Below are 16,888 nucleotides of genomic sequence, written 5' to 3' on the forward strand. Positions count from 1 at the left end.
CAACCACCCAAACCAACTCGTTTCTAACCTGGCTTCTCCTTCACTACCTAATAATCCTCCTAGGCGTCTGAAAAGAAGATGGCCTCGAGATCTTCTCCTTTAGAAATGTTTTTGGAGTTCTATCAATGGGTAGATTCTCCACATGTTTTTATAATGTCATAAAATCACTTACAGCAAATTTACTTGATGAGTGTATATGTATACAGTTGTAAATAACAATAAATAAATTATTTAAAAAAAAAAATAGTTTCCTCGAGAAACAACTTGAAACCGCATCATATTTTATTAGATATTGATATCTAGCTAAATAATGTAATCGATTTATTCAGTCAATTTTATATCTTTTTTAGGGATAAAAATCAGATTTAATATTTTATCTCTTATAAAGGCATAAATTCTAAATTATATTGAGAGAGCGGAAATGTAACTGAATTTCCCCTGGATGTGAAGTTATGTTGGAGTTGAATACCAAGTGAGAAGTTATGATTTGTTTGTGAACGCGGGACATAAATATTCTTAAACAATTTTAAGAGTTAATACTGAAGGATACTTTTCTGCCTCAATTTTTCTAAAAGTCTGTTGGCCTATTTTACTGGAAGGGTATTTTGGTTTTTGTAACTATGCATTTAAAACGAACAAAATCTTTCTCGTCTATCTCTGCATATAAGAACAAATCAATTGGCATTTAACAACTGCTTGCAGACAAAAGGCAGAATAATTTTTTTAATTTTATAATATTACATTCTGCCATATTTTTAGGCAATGGTAATATGGATTATATAGCTCATTAACACCATATTTATAAATGTATAAATTAAATGTTTACAAATTAAGTAGTAAAGTAAAATAGTATCTCAAACACTTATTTCCTGACATCCTTCAACTTCCAAGTCATCCAATCCCGCCGTCCTTCATACATCTCCGAGCTCCTTAAATTCAAATCCTCTATTCGTTCCCCCAATACCCCTTTTTGGTCTTCAGATTTATACACAAGATCCCACCGAACCGATGCTTTTGATAGATCGTTCATTATCCGAGCCCCTCCTTATGGAACTCCATCCCTTCATCATCCGTCGCTCCAATACCCTCCCTACCTTTAAATCCCGCCTGTTCAATCATTTCTTATCCATTCAGAGGCTACAAAATTGCAAATTAATATAATTGTAAATATGTATGTTAACTATTATATCATTCTTAATTATTTTTACATCGTTTTATTTTCTCTTTTTTATTTATTCATTTTTTTTTTTATTCAACTGATAAAAGTGAGGAAGTAACCTATAATTATTTTTTTAATGACTGTTCATATTTCTTTGTATTTTTTGTTTAAGTATCTCTGAGGATCCTCACCCCTCATCTATTGATTTCTCTGTATTATTCTAGAGGGATTCTTCCCAGAATAAATAAAGTATTATTATTATTATTAATCACAATCATTACTATAATAAAAAGTTTCTAGAATCGTATAAAGCTTTTTGGCTTCTATAGAGGGTTGGTAAGGACTTATGTCTAATATTTTTCAATATATTATAAAAAAAAAAAAAAGAAAAAAAAAGAGGAAAAGTTTCTATGAAATCGCTAGTACCTCGTCAACACACTGTAATTAGTGAATGTTTATTTTTCTTGAAACAACTGTCAATGTAGTATATTAACCAACATATCTTACATTATTACGTTCAAGCCGGATATGCAACGGATTATGTGACTTCCAAAGTACTTTAATGTCAAAAATACATAATAATTAGATTTATTTTTTATTAATATACTTGTTTGAGAGTGGTTTAGTTTCTTTAAAAACAATTTTGATCCTTTTTCTCAACTTTATTCTTTTTAAACTTCCAACGTTTCGACCATTTAGGTCATTTTCAAGGATTCCTTTACTTTGTTTTCATTTTTTCCTTTAAAATTCTTTAAATGCCGGCTAATTGCCTTTGTCCCATAAATTCTTCTATAAAATACCTTCCCAAATTTAAAACTTTTACTAACTACTTTTCTTACTATTATTTTCATTTTCAAACTCCAAACAGAACCTACCTTCAACAGGTACCTTCAACTTATGGGACAAAGGCAATTAGCCGGCATTTAAAGAATTTTAAAGGAAAAAATGAAAACAAAGTAAAGGAATCCTTGAAAATGACCTAAGTGGTCGAAACGTTGGAAGTTTAAAAAGAATAAAGTTGATAAAAAGGATCAAAATTGTTTTTAAAGATACTTAATTATTTATTGGAGAAGTTTGTCGGGGGGTGCGGTCAGCAAAGAACAACATAAATAAACAAAACCATATTTATTTATTTTATGCCGACGTTTCGACCTGAATTTGAGGTCTTCATCAGGGGTTATGGCGTAGAAGGTATGCCAAATACTCAATAATAATTATTTATTCAATTTCGGAAAAAGGTAGTTGTTGAACGAATTATGTCAATCTCGTGACCAGATATATGAAAAAAAATGGTCACAAGATTGACTTTATTTTCTGGAGTATCTGTACATTTTAAGTAGATTAAGTATTATATAAATCGTGAATCAAACCCTGAAGCGTGCTTTAAACTTACATTGTGAACTAGATTTTCGTCCTAATATTTGTAAAATTTCAATAATGATATTGATATTTCAAGAATGACCTAGTAGTTGGCATATGGATCCATATGCAACGCGGAACGAGACACTAATACAAAGTAGGACGAGATGATCAGACAAGTGTTAACGCCCTGGTTTATGACAGGAACATTGGCTCTGACAGCGGGCAGACCTCTTTAATATCTAGCTGGCTCTGGTTAGGTCTGATTTATAGCCAACTCTGCCTCTGTTCCCAGTCACTGTGGTATTTGTTCTGTCCCGGGGTAATGGCAGCAGCACTGATTGTCCGAAGGAAAACATTTCAGATTACGTTCGGGCGAGAATGTGCCTCGTTACTAATGATTTTTTTCTGTTGTTAATTTATTCATCTTATATGCAAAAAAAAAATGAATATAATTATGAGCCCTTGTTTTAAAAAAAATTAGTTCGTGTCACTTTCGTGCTTCCTCAATTTGTTCAACCAAGCTATGGTATATACAGATTGTAATTTTCAATTAAGTGTATCCGCTCCCACAACTTTCGTTATCACATATGATATCAAGTCTAGAAAAAGTATTTGCCCTATCTTCTATTCGGTTTGATAAAGATGCTGATTGTGGTAGGGAGGAGCTAGTCCGGAAAATAGGGCTATTTTTAATTTTTTTCCTAAAAAAGAGATTTTTTTTTTGACAATTTATGTATATTTTAAATGACCATCTATGATGTAACTAGAAATTTATAGTTTTCGAGTTTTGTAAGCAGGCATTGGGTGCCATAACCCTAAAAAAAAGTTCACCCGTTGAGGATATAATTGTGGCAGAAATACAAATACTAATTGTCGAAAATAGTTTTTTTTTTCTAAACAGAAGGGCTCTAAAACACATAGATCCTTAAAAAAATTGACTGGAATAGTTTCTTTATCAGAGCTCGATGTCTCGTCGGCCTATGAACTCTGGTACTGAGAGGAGCTGGATTTCTTCGTGAATGGCACTGTCCCTGCAGTGTGGTGCCTCTTAAAATCCGCCGTAGGAATTTATGGTAGCCCTGGAACCGGTTGAATGTTGTCTTGTAGAAGTGCATCGGAGAGCAGCGTTGGAGGAATGTTGTCTTATTAATTTAGAGCTTGAGCCGAAGATCAACTCTGGTAATGTGAGCAAGTGGAACAGCCTATGAAATTTCTGTTCGGTGAGCTTGAGTCTTTCCCTGGCGTGTCTGGAGGTCAGATATCAGTCCTGCATCACGCCGAGGTAGAGGATGAAGTTGGATATACCATACGGTAGAAACTTTTCCTTTACTATTTGATCTGAACATTACTTTATAGATATTACTAACCTGGTAATATCATAATTCAAAATCGCTATAGTTTAACGAGTAAGATGATATCGTACAATACTTTTATCTATCTCTTTTAAACAACGTTTTCTGAAGTCAACTCGCCGGGGTTTACGGATATGCCGTTGTATTCATTAGTCGAAATAAATTCCTTAGGTCAACCATTTCCACCATATATCTTACTCTTCTATAGCTACCTTACCCAACCACCATAGTACAAGATGAGAGATTCCAGGCTACTAACACGCACAATCATCTGAGTGAAGATATACCTAATTAATATGCCTATTTTCATTTATTTATGTATTGATTAATTTTTTGTATTTATTAATTTTTTATATATTATATCATGAGATTTTTATTGAGTTTATTTAATTATTATTTTTATTATATATGAGAGAAGTTTATTATATCATTTGTGTTCCAGTTAGGATGCATGGAGAAGTGACGCTTCAAGTAGTGGGAGCTTTAACTTGCGCCGGCCTCGTGAGCCTACTCATTATAGCCATTATTAATTCAGAAGCTAAAGTCAAGCCTTCCAACAATACAGGTCAGTCTAGCATAATACGTACCTCTCTTGTGAAACATGTTCCTATTGAGAAAATTGAAATTTTCACAACGCGAGTAGTTTATTTCCCCCACTCTTCGAATATAGATGCTGAGATCCTGAATCAAGTGACAATATTTTAATAAATTTATGTAACCATTTCTAAAAAGTTTTGGTTAATTGGCAAAACCTATTGTTTGGAAATTAAGGATGTTGGGAAATATCAATATATAGATGTTTATCCGTTAGTGCTTTCAACATATCGTAACATTTCACTGTCGAAAACCAGAACGTATTTAAAAAAAAATTCTAGAAGGATGACAGGGACGGAATATGAATATCGTTATTATAGAAAAATTGGCATTTTATTTCGATCTTAGATAATATAATATTGATATTTCGTCTTTGATATCGGGATATCGATATTTTGTTCTCAATAGGTATGGTTTACACATTTTGAAAATATTCAATTAAAAATAACTACTTCTTTCCAAGTTGAGTGGGAATTCCATCAATATATTTTACCGATGGGCAAGCAATCAAAATTAGTGGTTTACATCCTTATTATACAAATACACCAACCCCAGAACGCACATAAGATAATTGAATCGTTTATATCAGAAAACTGTTGACAGAAATTTTTTCGGAATTTTTGTTTATTGCCGAATCACTGCAAATGCATTATATTATACATTAACCTATCACCTACAAGTCTGTTTTATACTTTAAAATTTTCGTTTAATACGGAAACCAGTCAAGCAACATCATTTTTTACAATAAAACTTTAACAAACTAGACAACATTGATAGACCATTAGAATTAGAATTTTGAGCTGATCAGGGAGATATGTTTACTGTACTATTCGGAGACAAGATATATAAGCCAAATATTAAATCAGAGTAATTATAGAACAGTCATTACAATCTACAGATAAGTATTCATTTAGGCCTTTCATTGTAATAACTACAGTAAAAAAAGTAATACTATAATTTCACTTTTTTTTTTGTACCCTTAATAAAAGTATAATATTGTTGCGTGTTATCTGGACCAAGAAACAAACCATAAAGAACAGAACAAAAAACAATTTTATTTTTTATTTATTTTTATTATCCCCCCTGAATTGCCTTATGGTATTATAAAGTGTTGATTACAGGGTCCAATTAAGGTAGTATAGACAAACGTTAGGCTATGGCAAACGCCATTGGATTACTGGTGAATTATAATTTCATTTTTTCTTTTGAACCCTTCATAAAAGAATAATAACATTACATCTTATAATTTCACTCATAACGCTTTTTAATTTCAAATCCATTGTAATTCTGTTTAATAGGGACAAGAAAAAAAGTAGATGATTTACATTACTGTATAACTGTAAATTTTAATGTAAAATTAATATTTAATTTATTCGAATAGGATATGTTCCTCAAATTATAAACAAAAATAAAAAAAACAAAACAATTATTTTACTATTTTTTATACTTGAAAACAAAAATTGAAATCACAAAGTAGAAATTCGTATTCATGACCCTAAAAAAATAAATAAGAAAATTTTCAGAATTTTTCACAGAGTTCTCTTTCTCATACGATTCGTTTGACCACTTGACCAAGAACAATATACCGAAAAAAATATACAGAAAAGAATTTAAAGATTTTACTCTTACTTAATTTAGTATAGTTTCTTGTTGATGAAAGATACATGCTCTTAAAGAAGAAAAGAAAAATAGGTTAATTTGTTTTTTCATTTTCGAGAAAAATTAAAGGTCTCAAACTCTTAATTAGTAATCACGACAGTAAAAAGACATACAAGAGCAACTGTTCATACTTCTTGATGGATATTTCTCTTGGGTCCCTTGTTTATTATATCAATATTCAACAGTATGAAAATTGTTGAATCCAATTTACTTTTGGCAAAGAATTTCGAGTTCTATAATGATATTCTTTGATTTCCACGATTTCAAACAAGATCACAGCGTAGTTCTGAACTTCGATACAATCATGCCCTAGAGAAACGCCACATTCTAGAAGAGCTCCCATAAAAAAGATAGTGCTCGTAAAGCCGTATGTCCTTTTTCCAGAAAGGCTATAAGTTTTTAAGGCGGTTGTTGAGAATTTAATTAAATGTAATAGTTGAGGTGTTGCGATGGTCCTGCCCGGGGACTGGGGAGGACCAATTAAAATTCCTTAGGTTCCTCTCGACCGAACCTCCCCCCCTACCTTCTTGACATTCCACCTCCGTGTGGACTTCTCCCCGAGTATCCCCTTGTTTCTCATATTTACCCCTATAATGAGCTGGTTGGGTCTGCAACTCTTTGTTAAATAGTCTAAGTCAACATGCAAGCACCACACAGGCACAAAATGAGATCAATTCCAGAATGATTAAATTTTATAACGAGTGTGTTTGGTCTATTTTATTTCGTATGTCTGAAATGATCAGGTAGAGGATAAACGATAAAAACAAAACATAAAATTTAAATAACATGTAGGTAGAACTGAATGTTGATAAACTTTTTAACCATTGGTACAAAATTTTATGTTTTTGTGAAAAATTGGAAATAGTAGTAAAGGAAAAAGATTTGTATTTGTTACGGACTAAAGGAACCTTTACTAGCCCAACCGTGAAAAGAAAAGAATAGTCGAATTTTGTTATTTTTGTATTTTTAAATAAGTAAACATAATAAGAAGGAACACAAAATATACAAACTAGAAAAAAAAGAAAGATTAAAACTATTACAAAACTAAATTAATTGAACAAAAGATTTTAAAAAAAGTATTATTTCACCGGTGATTGGTGGGGCCCCGGTTGTGGTTGTTCTGAGTGGATATTCTCGTGGAAGTAGATCGACAAAAGGGACGTACGTCCGCCCGCCTTGTCCTCTTGGAGGATGAGTTGAAGTCCGTCCGCCGTGGCTAAGATGATTTAGCTGGCGAAGATGGCCAGAATGCTGGCAACTACGAGTGCGTAGTGAGTAGATAAAGGAGACGATATGTGTGCGCAGTGAGACGTTAAGAAGTTGTCTGTTTATTTTCAATATAAAAAACAATAGAGAGTAGTTGTTTTGTTTTTTGACTTAATAAAAATCACATGTTCCAATTATTGATTTGTGGACCATATGTTGGCCGCAACAGTATTTCAGCATCTCGATAATTGGCTCTGTATCTGTTAATGAAGCAGTCATTTCCTATAGAACATTTATTTAGTTACAATAATTTTAAGCTCTTCATGTACAATTCACGATTTATGAAAAAATTGTTAATTTGTTTTAAACAAAAATCATTTTTCTGCTGCCTTTTTACTATTTTTATTATTTCTTCTATATTGGTCCTCAGTCAAACTCCCTCTCGTTTATTATCGTAGGCCTAGTAGCACTTAATGAGGACGTACACTACTGTTGAAGGTACCCCACACGTTATACATATCGGTTAGGTTCCTCTCGTCATAAGGTACTCATGTGTCCATCGAATCTTGAAGTCATTACCACATCTTCTCTTCTTGTTAGTTGTAAGATTCTTCGATTAGTGACTATAGGCGGTTTAATAATTCTAAGTATATTGTCCCTTTGTTTAAAGTGTGTGTGTGTGAATGAAACTTGACACTCCCACCTTGGTTAGTACGTGGCGACAACTCAGGTAGCCGTCAGGGGTTTGCAACCACTCGGCCCACTTGTCGGACTTTTCCTCCCCCCACCAAATACCAGTACTAGTACCCTTTGTTTAAATCAAATTGATTGCTATTTTTCAAGTGCCTTACTTGTTAGAAACAGAAACTATTTCTTTGATAAATGCAGCAGTTACTACTATACCGTCGTTGATAGCTTTGTTTTGCTCTAATATCAGCAAGTTCACCCCTTTTGATGACACAGTGACTAGATAGTTACAAAAACCAGCACTATCCAATGTTTGTTGCTGCACCAGTGTTTCGGCAATGAGTGGATTTTGTGGAAAAGTTTTTCCAAGTGGTGAGAGCTGATTCTGAATCCGTATAAATGTACGTTTATTCCTTATTTTAATTTTCCTTCTGTGTGATTAATTACTAACACTTCAGCATATTGTAAGAAGGAGCTTGACGAAAGCGAATATTTTTGTTTGTCATCTGAAATAATTGAAGCACCTACTTCAGCCTGCGTTTAAGATCCGAACGTTTAGATGTAGTTCTATACGGATTGTTTTAGTTGGAAATCTCTGAATTCCACTGATCCCAATTTTAATCGGTTTTTGCATCCAGTTTACGAAAAGGCATAATGTCATTGCAGATGGTAAATTTGAGATTTAGCATATTACATGGAAGTAGGGATGGGATATCGATATCGATATTTCGATAATATCGGAATATCGATAATTTTCCTTCGATAATATCGGCATATCGGTTTCTAAAAAAAAAAAAATCCAAATTTCGATATTTTTTTAAAGAAAATAATGAAGCTTAAAAATAGTATTTCGATATTTTAATATTCATAATTTCAAATTCATTTCAATATTTGATATTTTTATAATTATTGATTTCTAACATTATTCCGATATTATTTAACGACAAATTTAGAATGGAATATCGATATTTTGTTTCAATAATTTAATATACATTAAGATAACATAACATAACATATTTGGTAATATCGATATGGTAGATTATAAACAATATCCCGATATAATTTTATCGAAATATTGATATTTTGTTTAAAAAGACTAGAAAATTGTATAGAATAATTAAAAATGGAATATCGATATTTTATTTTGATAAATACATATTTATTTCGATATTTTGTATTATAATAATATCAATATTGAATTTAAGCAATAATATTCCGATATTATTTCATCGAAATATCGATAATTTATTGAAAATGACTGAAATAACACATAGAGATTTTAATAAATTTCCTATTATTAAATTTTCTTCAATAAAACAATTATATTTGTTCTGTTTATGATATGGTTGTGGTGTTGCTTTGTTTCAAAGTTATTAAGAGTTTCTTATGTATTTTGATTAGGTATGACATAAAATAAGTCTTCCTGTGTCTTGCTATATCATTTTATAATTATTATTACTTTAATTCGTTAAATTTTCGATATCGATATTTTAGTTCCGATATAATACCGATATCTATATTGCTATCCGATATCGATATCGACACCGATATTGATATCGACACCGATATTGATATCGACACCGATATCGATATTTTTCTTTCGATATCCCATCCTTACATGGAAGTAATTTCTGGGCCAGCTCACGCTTTAAATAGACCCTTTTGTTTAATTACAACCATTATCCCGAAGATGCACAATGCATATCACTCGTTTAGACCTCAAACTCTTACCGTCACCTTTGCAACTACACTAATTGTTTTCAGAAACCTGGCTACTTCCAATTCTTATCTAACATTAATGAAATTTTACATTATGTCGACATGCTCTTACTTTCTACTACTCTTATCGAATCAATGAGGAGATAATGCGCCAATATTGCATTATTGAGTTCAATGAAGATGCACCAATCATACATAAAATAGTATATCTAAAAGCCCAAGTTATCTTATTTTAAAGATGATTAAATGCAAAAACTTTTTTTTTCCTTCAAACAAAACAACAGTAACTATATCAAGCTGCAAAAATGTTTATTTCAAACTTCTATTTTCCCTTTTCTGCGGGTCGTATGAAAGGAATCAAAGCAAACCTTGTGACCAAAGTCATGTTTTTAGTTCTTTTAGAATGTCATTATATTTCAGAATCCTATAAAATGTTTTCTCTGCCAACAAGGATTTTTTTGTTTGTATAGATTTTGAAAAAGTTTTTGTAAGTTTCCGATAATGATTTTAGTCTGAGATATGTTTGAAAATAGAGGTAAAATTAAAAATTTAAAAAGTGTTGCTGTGGTAGAGCCATGCCAATGAGAATTAAAACGTTCATGGCTATTAGTACAAAAGTAAAACATTGCAGTATAATTAATCATGTGGTATACCAGGAAGTATTGACAGAAGTGCATGGTCATCTTAGATGCCATCTTATGTAACTGAAACATGAAATGAGAGAATGATAATCCCCCCAACATTTAAATAATATCACATATAATGGTATAGAGTAATCGAGGTATATTATGGAGCGTAAGCAGGAGGAAAACCTGAAAATGGGGGGAAAAAATTAACGTTAATTTCCAATAAAATAGAAAAGAGTTTAAAACTGAAACTTAAAAAAGAATACGAACTTCCTTTTTTGGATAGGAGGTAACACAGAGAGAAGAAAAAATAGAGAAATAAAATATTTGAACTTCGTACTTCCCTTTTTTAATTTTTCTTTTTTGAAGTTTTATTCCCTTGCTTTAAAATGATATTATATAAAGGCACATATTCCTTGTGCGATTTACATAAGAATAAGAATGGATTTAATATACTGAATATCACGCGTAATAATACAGAATAACGAATTTTCGTACTAATAATTTTTTTTATTTATGAAATTTTTCAAATCCAAATGTGAATTTGGATTTAAAAACCGAATTCAGTTTTAGTATTTTCGAATAACCTAATCTGAGATGTGGAATTCAAGTTTGAGGTGTCCGGATATTCTCAATTTTCATCCCTAGTTGTGACAAATATAAATTCAATGGCCATTTACAAGATAAGATTAAACAAAAAAAAAATTAATAAAAAACATCGTGCATAATTTTTAATGATTAAGGTGTATCGAATCAGATTGGATGGAATATAGGAAATTATAGAAATGCCTAAGCTTGTTTGTATGACTGGAATGGCATGACACAGTCACTCTAGAGATGTGTCGAACTGCGGGACAGTGTTTAGTAGATTTGACTATCGCCATTTGATGGCTCTCAATTAACAGTGGGGTTGCGGCGGGAGAGGGTTGAGTGGTTGGCTGAAACTGTCGGCTCGGGCGTCAATATAACTGTCCACAATATTTAGGACAGCTGATGGAGTTGCCTATCTCGTCCAACCATTCGGATGGGTATTGGTATTGATAAGCATTACTAAAAAATAATATTAACCACAGAACGGTATCTTGTATTCAGTCAGTGGTAGTATGGAATCAATTTGACTCCACAATGCGAAATCATGTTCATCAGTATTCATATGCAATATTTCAAAGGCTGATGATAAATAATAAAACATATTTAAAAATTGAATAGTTTAAAAAAATTTTCAATCACAAAGTAAGCCCTGAGCTACGTAAATAATTTTAAATAACTATTCTTTAGTTTCAAATATGGAAAAGTAATTTTTTAATAAAAAAAAAAAATGAAAAAAAATCAGTCGTTTTAATCAAGGACGTTACCGTTTATTATATAAACCAATTGGAAGGCTAATAATTTTAAAAGCCTTTTTGTCACAAGTAATGGCCACGTTATAAATTTTAAATTAGATTACATGATAAATGGGTGATCAGTAAATATTCATTTCTACAAGAAAATGATTGAATTTGTCATGTAATTTAGAGACAAAATTGTGCGATTTTTACCCCAAAATATGCATATTTTTTAAGATTCTACGAAAAATTTAAATCGTTATGAAAAAATACGTAATAAAATAAAACTGGTTAAATAATAACAAAAATATATACATAATTTAAAGAAAATTAAATCAATAAATTATTACAACTATTATTTAGATGTAAGCGATATGTCAAAATAAATCCTCTATAAATAGTGTGAAGTGCAAATTAATTTTACCATACAGGAAATGGCCTGATTCGAAGCTTACAGAAATGGTACTGAGCCAGCGACTTGCCGGGTACTGAGATGTTTAGTTTGGCCGAAGCATTACTGGGAGGTTAGGTAGCTACTAGTCTTGTACTGAAAGAATAAAACAAAGGAAAAAAATAATGGAAAATAATTAATACTAAAAATATAAATTGTATTGAAACCTCTCTCCAACATAAATTAGATACAAGCCAACTAATCTGCTACCTCATCTTTGAGTTTATAGTTATCACTTGTGTTTATGAAGTTGATGTTATTTTTTTTTTTTTTATTTGATTAATGATTTGTATCTTAAAACTTAATCTTAAGGCCCTGTTGGCCAGCCATAGCAGCTACTATCAGAGCCAGTGACATTTACTGTTTTGGTAGTAATATCGTACTATCAGGTTTTCAGACATCAACTTTATATATTATTTATAACCTGTATTTTTTCACCTTGTTTGTCTACTGTGGTCAGCTCATGGATTTAGCTTTGGACACGGTTCTATCTAACAAAATTGACAAATTTGTGTCTCTTTGAAATCTCTCAATAATGAACCTGTTATGCTCTCAGATAAATTTCAGTGCGATCAATTTCAAAAATTATTAACCTAATAGTGTGACAATTTTTTATTAGGTTACAAATTTTAATAAAAAATTGTTACGCTGGAGCTCTGTTACTCAAAATAATTTTGGCAGTTGTTAGAACTTTATCATACCTAGATAACAAGCTGTGTTGATGTAACCTCTCTATTCTTTGTCAAACTGTGTTAAGGTGGTGAACTTTCTTTATTTTTTAAAAATTTTATACTGTCAGTGTGAGATGTGTTGTCTCAGCTTTAGATTTATTTAGTAATATCTTTTCTCTGTTCTGATGATGTTTGAGAATTTGTGTAACGTTGAATAACTAATTTTTTAATAATATCTGAGATACTATATGCTTTGTATTGGAATCTTACTATAATATTTCTTTCTACAAAACACGTATCCTGGCATTATCGAATTATTTGATTTTAATATAATCAAATCTATATAATTTAATTAGAGAAAATAATCAAAGCGTTGTCATTTAAATTATTTTTATTAGATATGTCTACGTTGAGATCCAAGTATTTAGGTCATCTTTACGGCTGAAATCGAAATACGATTTTATGTAATAAGAGTTAGTTAGTAAATATCTTATGTGATAAGAGTTTAAAAATAATGTAGATAAAATATGCAATGATAATTTTAAAAAATATATGTCATCATCATAATCATTTTATGCCCTTTATCGCTTGCGCAGCGTGGAGTTACAATTTGCAGAGTCTGAACCAAATATCTCGCTCTTGGACCATCACACTTCTCCTACTCTAGTCCATATCCCGCCTCCTGAACTCCTCCTTAACACTCTCCTCCCAGGAAATACATGGTCTTCCTCTTGGCCTTCTTCCCTCCACGTGAGTTTCATTTGTCTTTCTGGCAGTTCTTTCCTGGTCCATCCGAAGGAGGTGTCCGAACCATCTTAGCTTGTGCCCCTCTAGGATGCTCCAAGCCGGTTTGACTCCGAAGTTAGTCCGAATGTTCCGAATGTACTGTTCCGTAGTCTATCTCGTCGTGCCCTTCCTTCCACCTAACGAAGGTACCGCATCTCCATGGATTGGATTCGGCTCTTGTGTTTTGAGGTGAGGGTCCATGATTCGGAAGAGTAGGAAAGAATAGGGAGGAACGTCGATTTGTAGATCATTATTTTAGTTTTTCTCGTCACCTCCCTTTTGCCTTAGAAACCCCTTCGAAGCAAACTAAATATTCTTCCAGCTGCGTTAATTCTTTGAGAAACTTCCGTAGCCGCTTTCGTTGATATGATCACCTAGATATTAGAAATTCTGGATCTGCTCTAATTTTCTCCGTTCGCTCTGATCACCTTCATTATTATCCGGGGTTTCTTTCCTATCCTCATACATATGATCTTTTCCGGAATTATTTTCATGTTTATCGAGGCTATTTCCTCTTGTATAACACTTATGTTGTACTGGAGGTCTCGGTCGTTGAGGTTCAAATTCCTGTGATATGTGGTTCCTAAAAAAAACCTATTATCACAGAAAGAGAACGGAAAGAGCTTAATTGTTTTTACGGAACTTGTAAACGTTTTTTTTCGAATAAAAATATATGTAAAAATAAAAATTATTTAATTTTAAAAATAATAAAATTAAAATTGGTATTGTAGGTTTTTTTATCAAAATTTTATACTACATCTTTTATTAAAATGTTTTATAATATTGACTGTTTTAAGTTTTTTATTTTAATTATTAAACTGAACTGGCCTAAGTTGTCTATATTATAAAATATTTTATTTTATGATGAAATATAAAATTACGGACTAAAATCAAAAGGAGCATGTTACTACTGATAAGGTTCTTGGTGCTGAAGATTGAGGAAAGTATGAATGAAATAAAGACATTAATTGGAAGGACTTTTTAAAAATATTTATATTATTTTTTTTAATATGATAAATTATAAAATATATATTTTTACTTGTTTAACACTAATTTTATCTGAATTATTATTTTTTAACTCCTATCTAATGCTATCATGCTGCAATGCCCGTATGTTTGAGTCGAAACTATGGTATAATTAATAAAAAGAATCTAAATAATTGTGATTATTTTCTAACATTTTTTATAATTGAATGTTAATATATCCGTTTGTAATGTTTGGATTAGTGCATTAGTTTGAACTTATTTTCCGTTTAGTCGAGCGACATCTCTAGTAAGGAGGTGGTACTAAGAACTACCCTCTACGATATTGGACTTTTTATGTCCGGAGTCCGCTGCATCCACTGGGTATGAACCTATGCATCCCTCACACGAACGGAACCACAGACTATTTCTAGAATCTGGGACTATTCTTATTTTCTTTAGGTATTGTTGTAATCTGCTTTATAATTAAGTAACCCTTGACTTATAAAACATTATAGGTGTTTAAGTTTTGATATTACTCGAAAAATAAAGAAACTGTAACGATATCGTTTTCTCAGTTTCTAATTTGGTCCAAAGATAATTTGTTTTATTCTTAATAAACAGGTATTGTGTTATAAAATGGTTTCTATAAAGAAAGGGGCTCATTTAGAGACGATACTTAAATGTAATAATTGAATTATCGACATATTTTATTTTTAACATAAACTTTTTACATTAGGTAAAAATTGCGATTAAGATCAATTTTATATCATTTACTTTCATGAAAAAAATAAATCTGACAAATGTTTCATTTATTTTATTGTTTTCTTCTTTCATTTGCTCACTTTGTATCTTAGCCTGGTGAAAAAGGTGGGTAGAAATGTCAGTTGAATCAATAAGCACTTGAAAACTATTTTTGTTTTTCTCGTCTGTAGCCTTCAAATATCCTTTTGAAACATCCAGGTTATTTTTTTATTTTAACTTTTAAATAATTTTAAAGTCGATTTATGTTACTCTCCATCAATCTCATTTGTACTTAATGATGCATAATAATACCAGAATCCAGATCCCTTTGACAGTGGATGTAGACAGTTACAGAAAGGATTATAGGGAATAGGAGACTGAGGCTATGGGACGAGCGAACAATGGCCGACTGCCTAACCCTGGCTCAGCTCTTCTCTCCTTATCTTCAGCTGTCGTTTGCATTTCATTTCACTCCTTCCCCTCCTCTTCCGTGGTAATAAGAGACTCTTAAATCCCTTTTTTTAGCCGAGCATTGTCGCTATTCTCCCGAACTGCCGAAACAAAGGCTTGATCAATTTTCGAGATATTCCTCGTTTGTCGAAGCTTAATGGGTCTTTTTTTAAGAAATAGAACTTAAATAGTTAATGAAGCCGATACTAGAGACATCAAAACATTCCTATGTTTTTTTCAACGACCACTTAAATCGATTTTCTGTCGTTTTTTTAAATTGGAATGTTTCCTGTCTTTTAAGACGTTGTAGGTAGAGGTTCCATTCGATGTGATGCCTTTTCCGAAACCTATAAAATGCTCTCCATAGCCAAAACAAAAACTCCTAAAATAGTAAAAAATAACTATAAATTGAAATGCGCAAGTGCGATCGAACAGTTGCAAGTAAATTCGGAAATAGCTTCCTCAAAAACCCAATAAATGTTTGCTATATCGAGGAATTCAGCCCAACTAATTATTAATTTGTAATGTTTGCTCTAAAAAAGCATGGATAGTGGCAATTTAAAAAATCCAATGAACAATCACTAAGTCGATAAATTTCATAAGATAAACCAATACTTATATTGATTTTTCTGTGAAATCAATTATCAATCAAATGCATTATATTGATAAGCCCCCCTAATTTAATACTATTTAGCTCCTTATATTGGGAAAAATCTACGGGTCTTGAATTTCACTATTCACTTTATTGACTGCCACACGGACCATCATCCGACAATCAAACGTTTGTTATATTACATAGAATTCCTCATTTTATTTATTCATCATTTCAGATATTTCTCAAAAGTATTTTTATATTGCGAAGTAGGAGAGAAGAAGTCCACTAAAGAAAAGTGCCGCATATTCAATAAAGACTTGGCTCAACTAAATGTATATATGAAGAGAGGTGGTGATTTTGTTGACCTTTCCCCTCATTATTATCCCGTTTGTATTTGTTGTATGGAAAAAGTTGGTCCTGAGGGACCAGACCCATCATTATTGGCCCCTTCAAAGGGAGGCAAGAAGCAGTAACTCGATAACTTGACAAAGTTGTCACAACCCTAAGTGGCTTAGTTCTCGACCTACCTTCTTGAGGCC

The 16,888-nt window shown here is 31.7% G+C and overlaps 1 protein-coding gene across 1 annotated transcript in view; it reads left to right on the forward strand.

Annotated features, from left to right (window-relative positions):
* The window catches only part of LOC136796394 (uncharacterized), a 315,963-nt gene that overhangs the window by 101,742 nt on the left and 197,333 nt on the right, over positions 1-16,888 (forward strand). Inside the window, exon 2 of the mRNA XM_067050019.1 lies at positions 4,316-4,438. Within this exon, the coding sequence (XP_066906120.1) occupies positions 4,321-4,438 (118 nt within the window). The 5' untranslated portion in view covers positions 4,316-4,320. The remainder of the gene's footprint in view (positions 1-4,315; positions 4,439-16,888) is intronic.

This window comes from Halyomorpha halys, unplaced genomic scaffold (genome assembly GCF_000696795.3).
Source record: "Halyomorpha halys isolate HHAL.00 unplaced genomic scaffold, Hhal_1.1 Scaffold126.1, whole genome shotgun sequence".
NCBI classification, from domain to species: domain Eukaryota; kingdom Metazoa; phylum Arthropoda; class Insecta; order Hemiptera; family Pentatomidae; genus Halyomorpha; species Halyomorpha halys.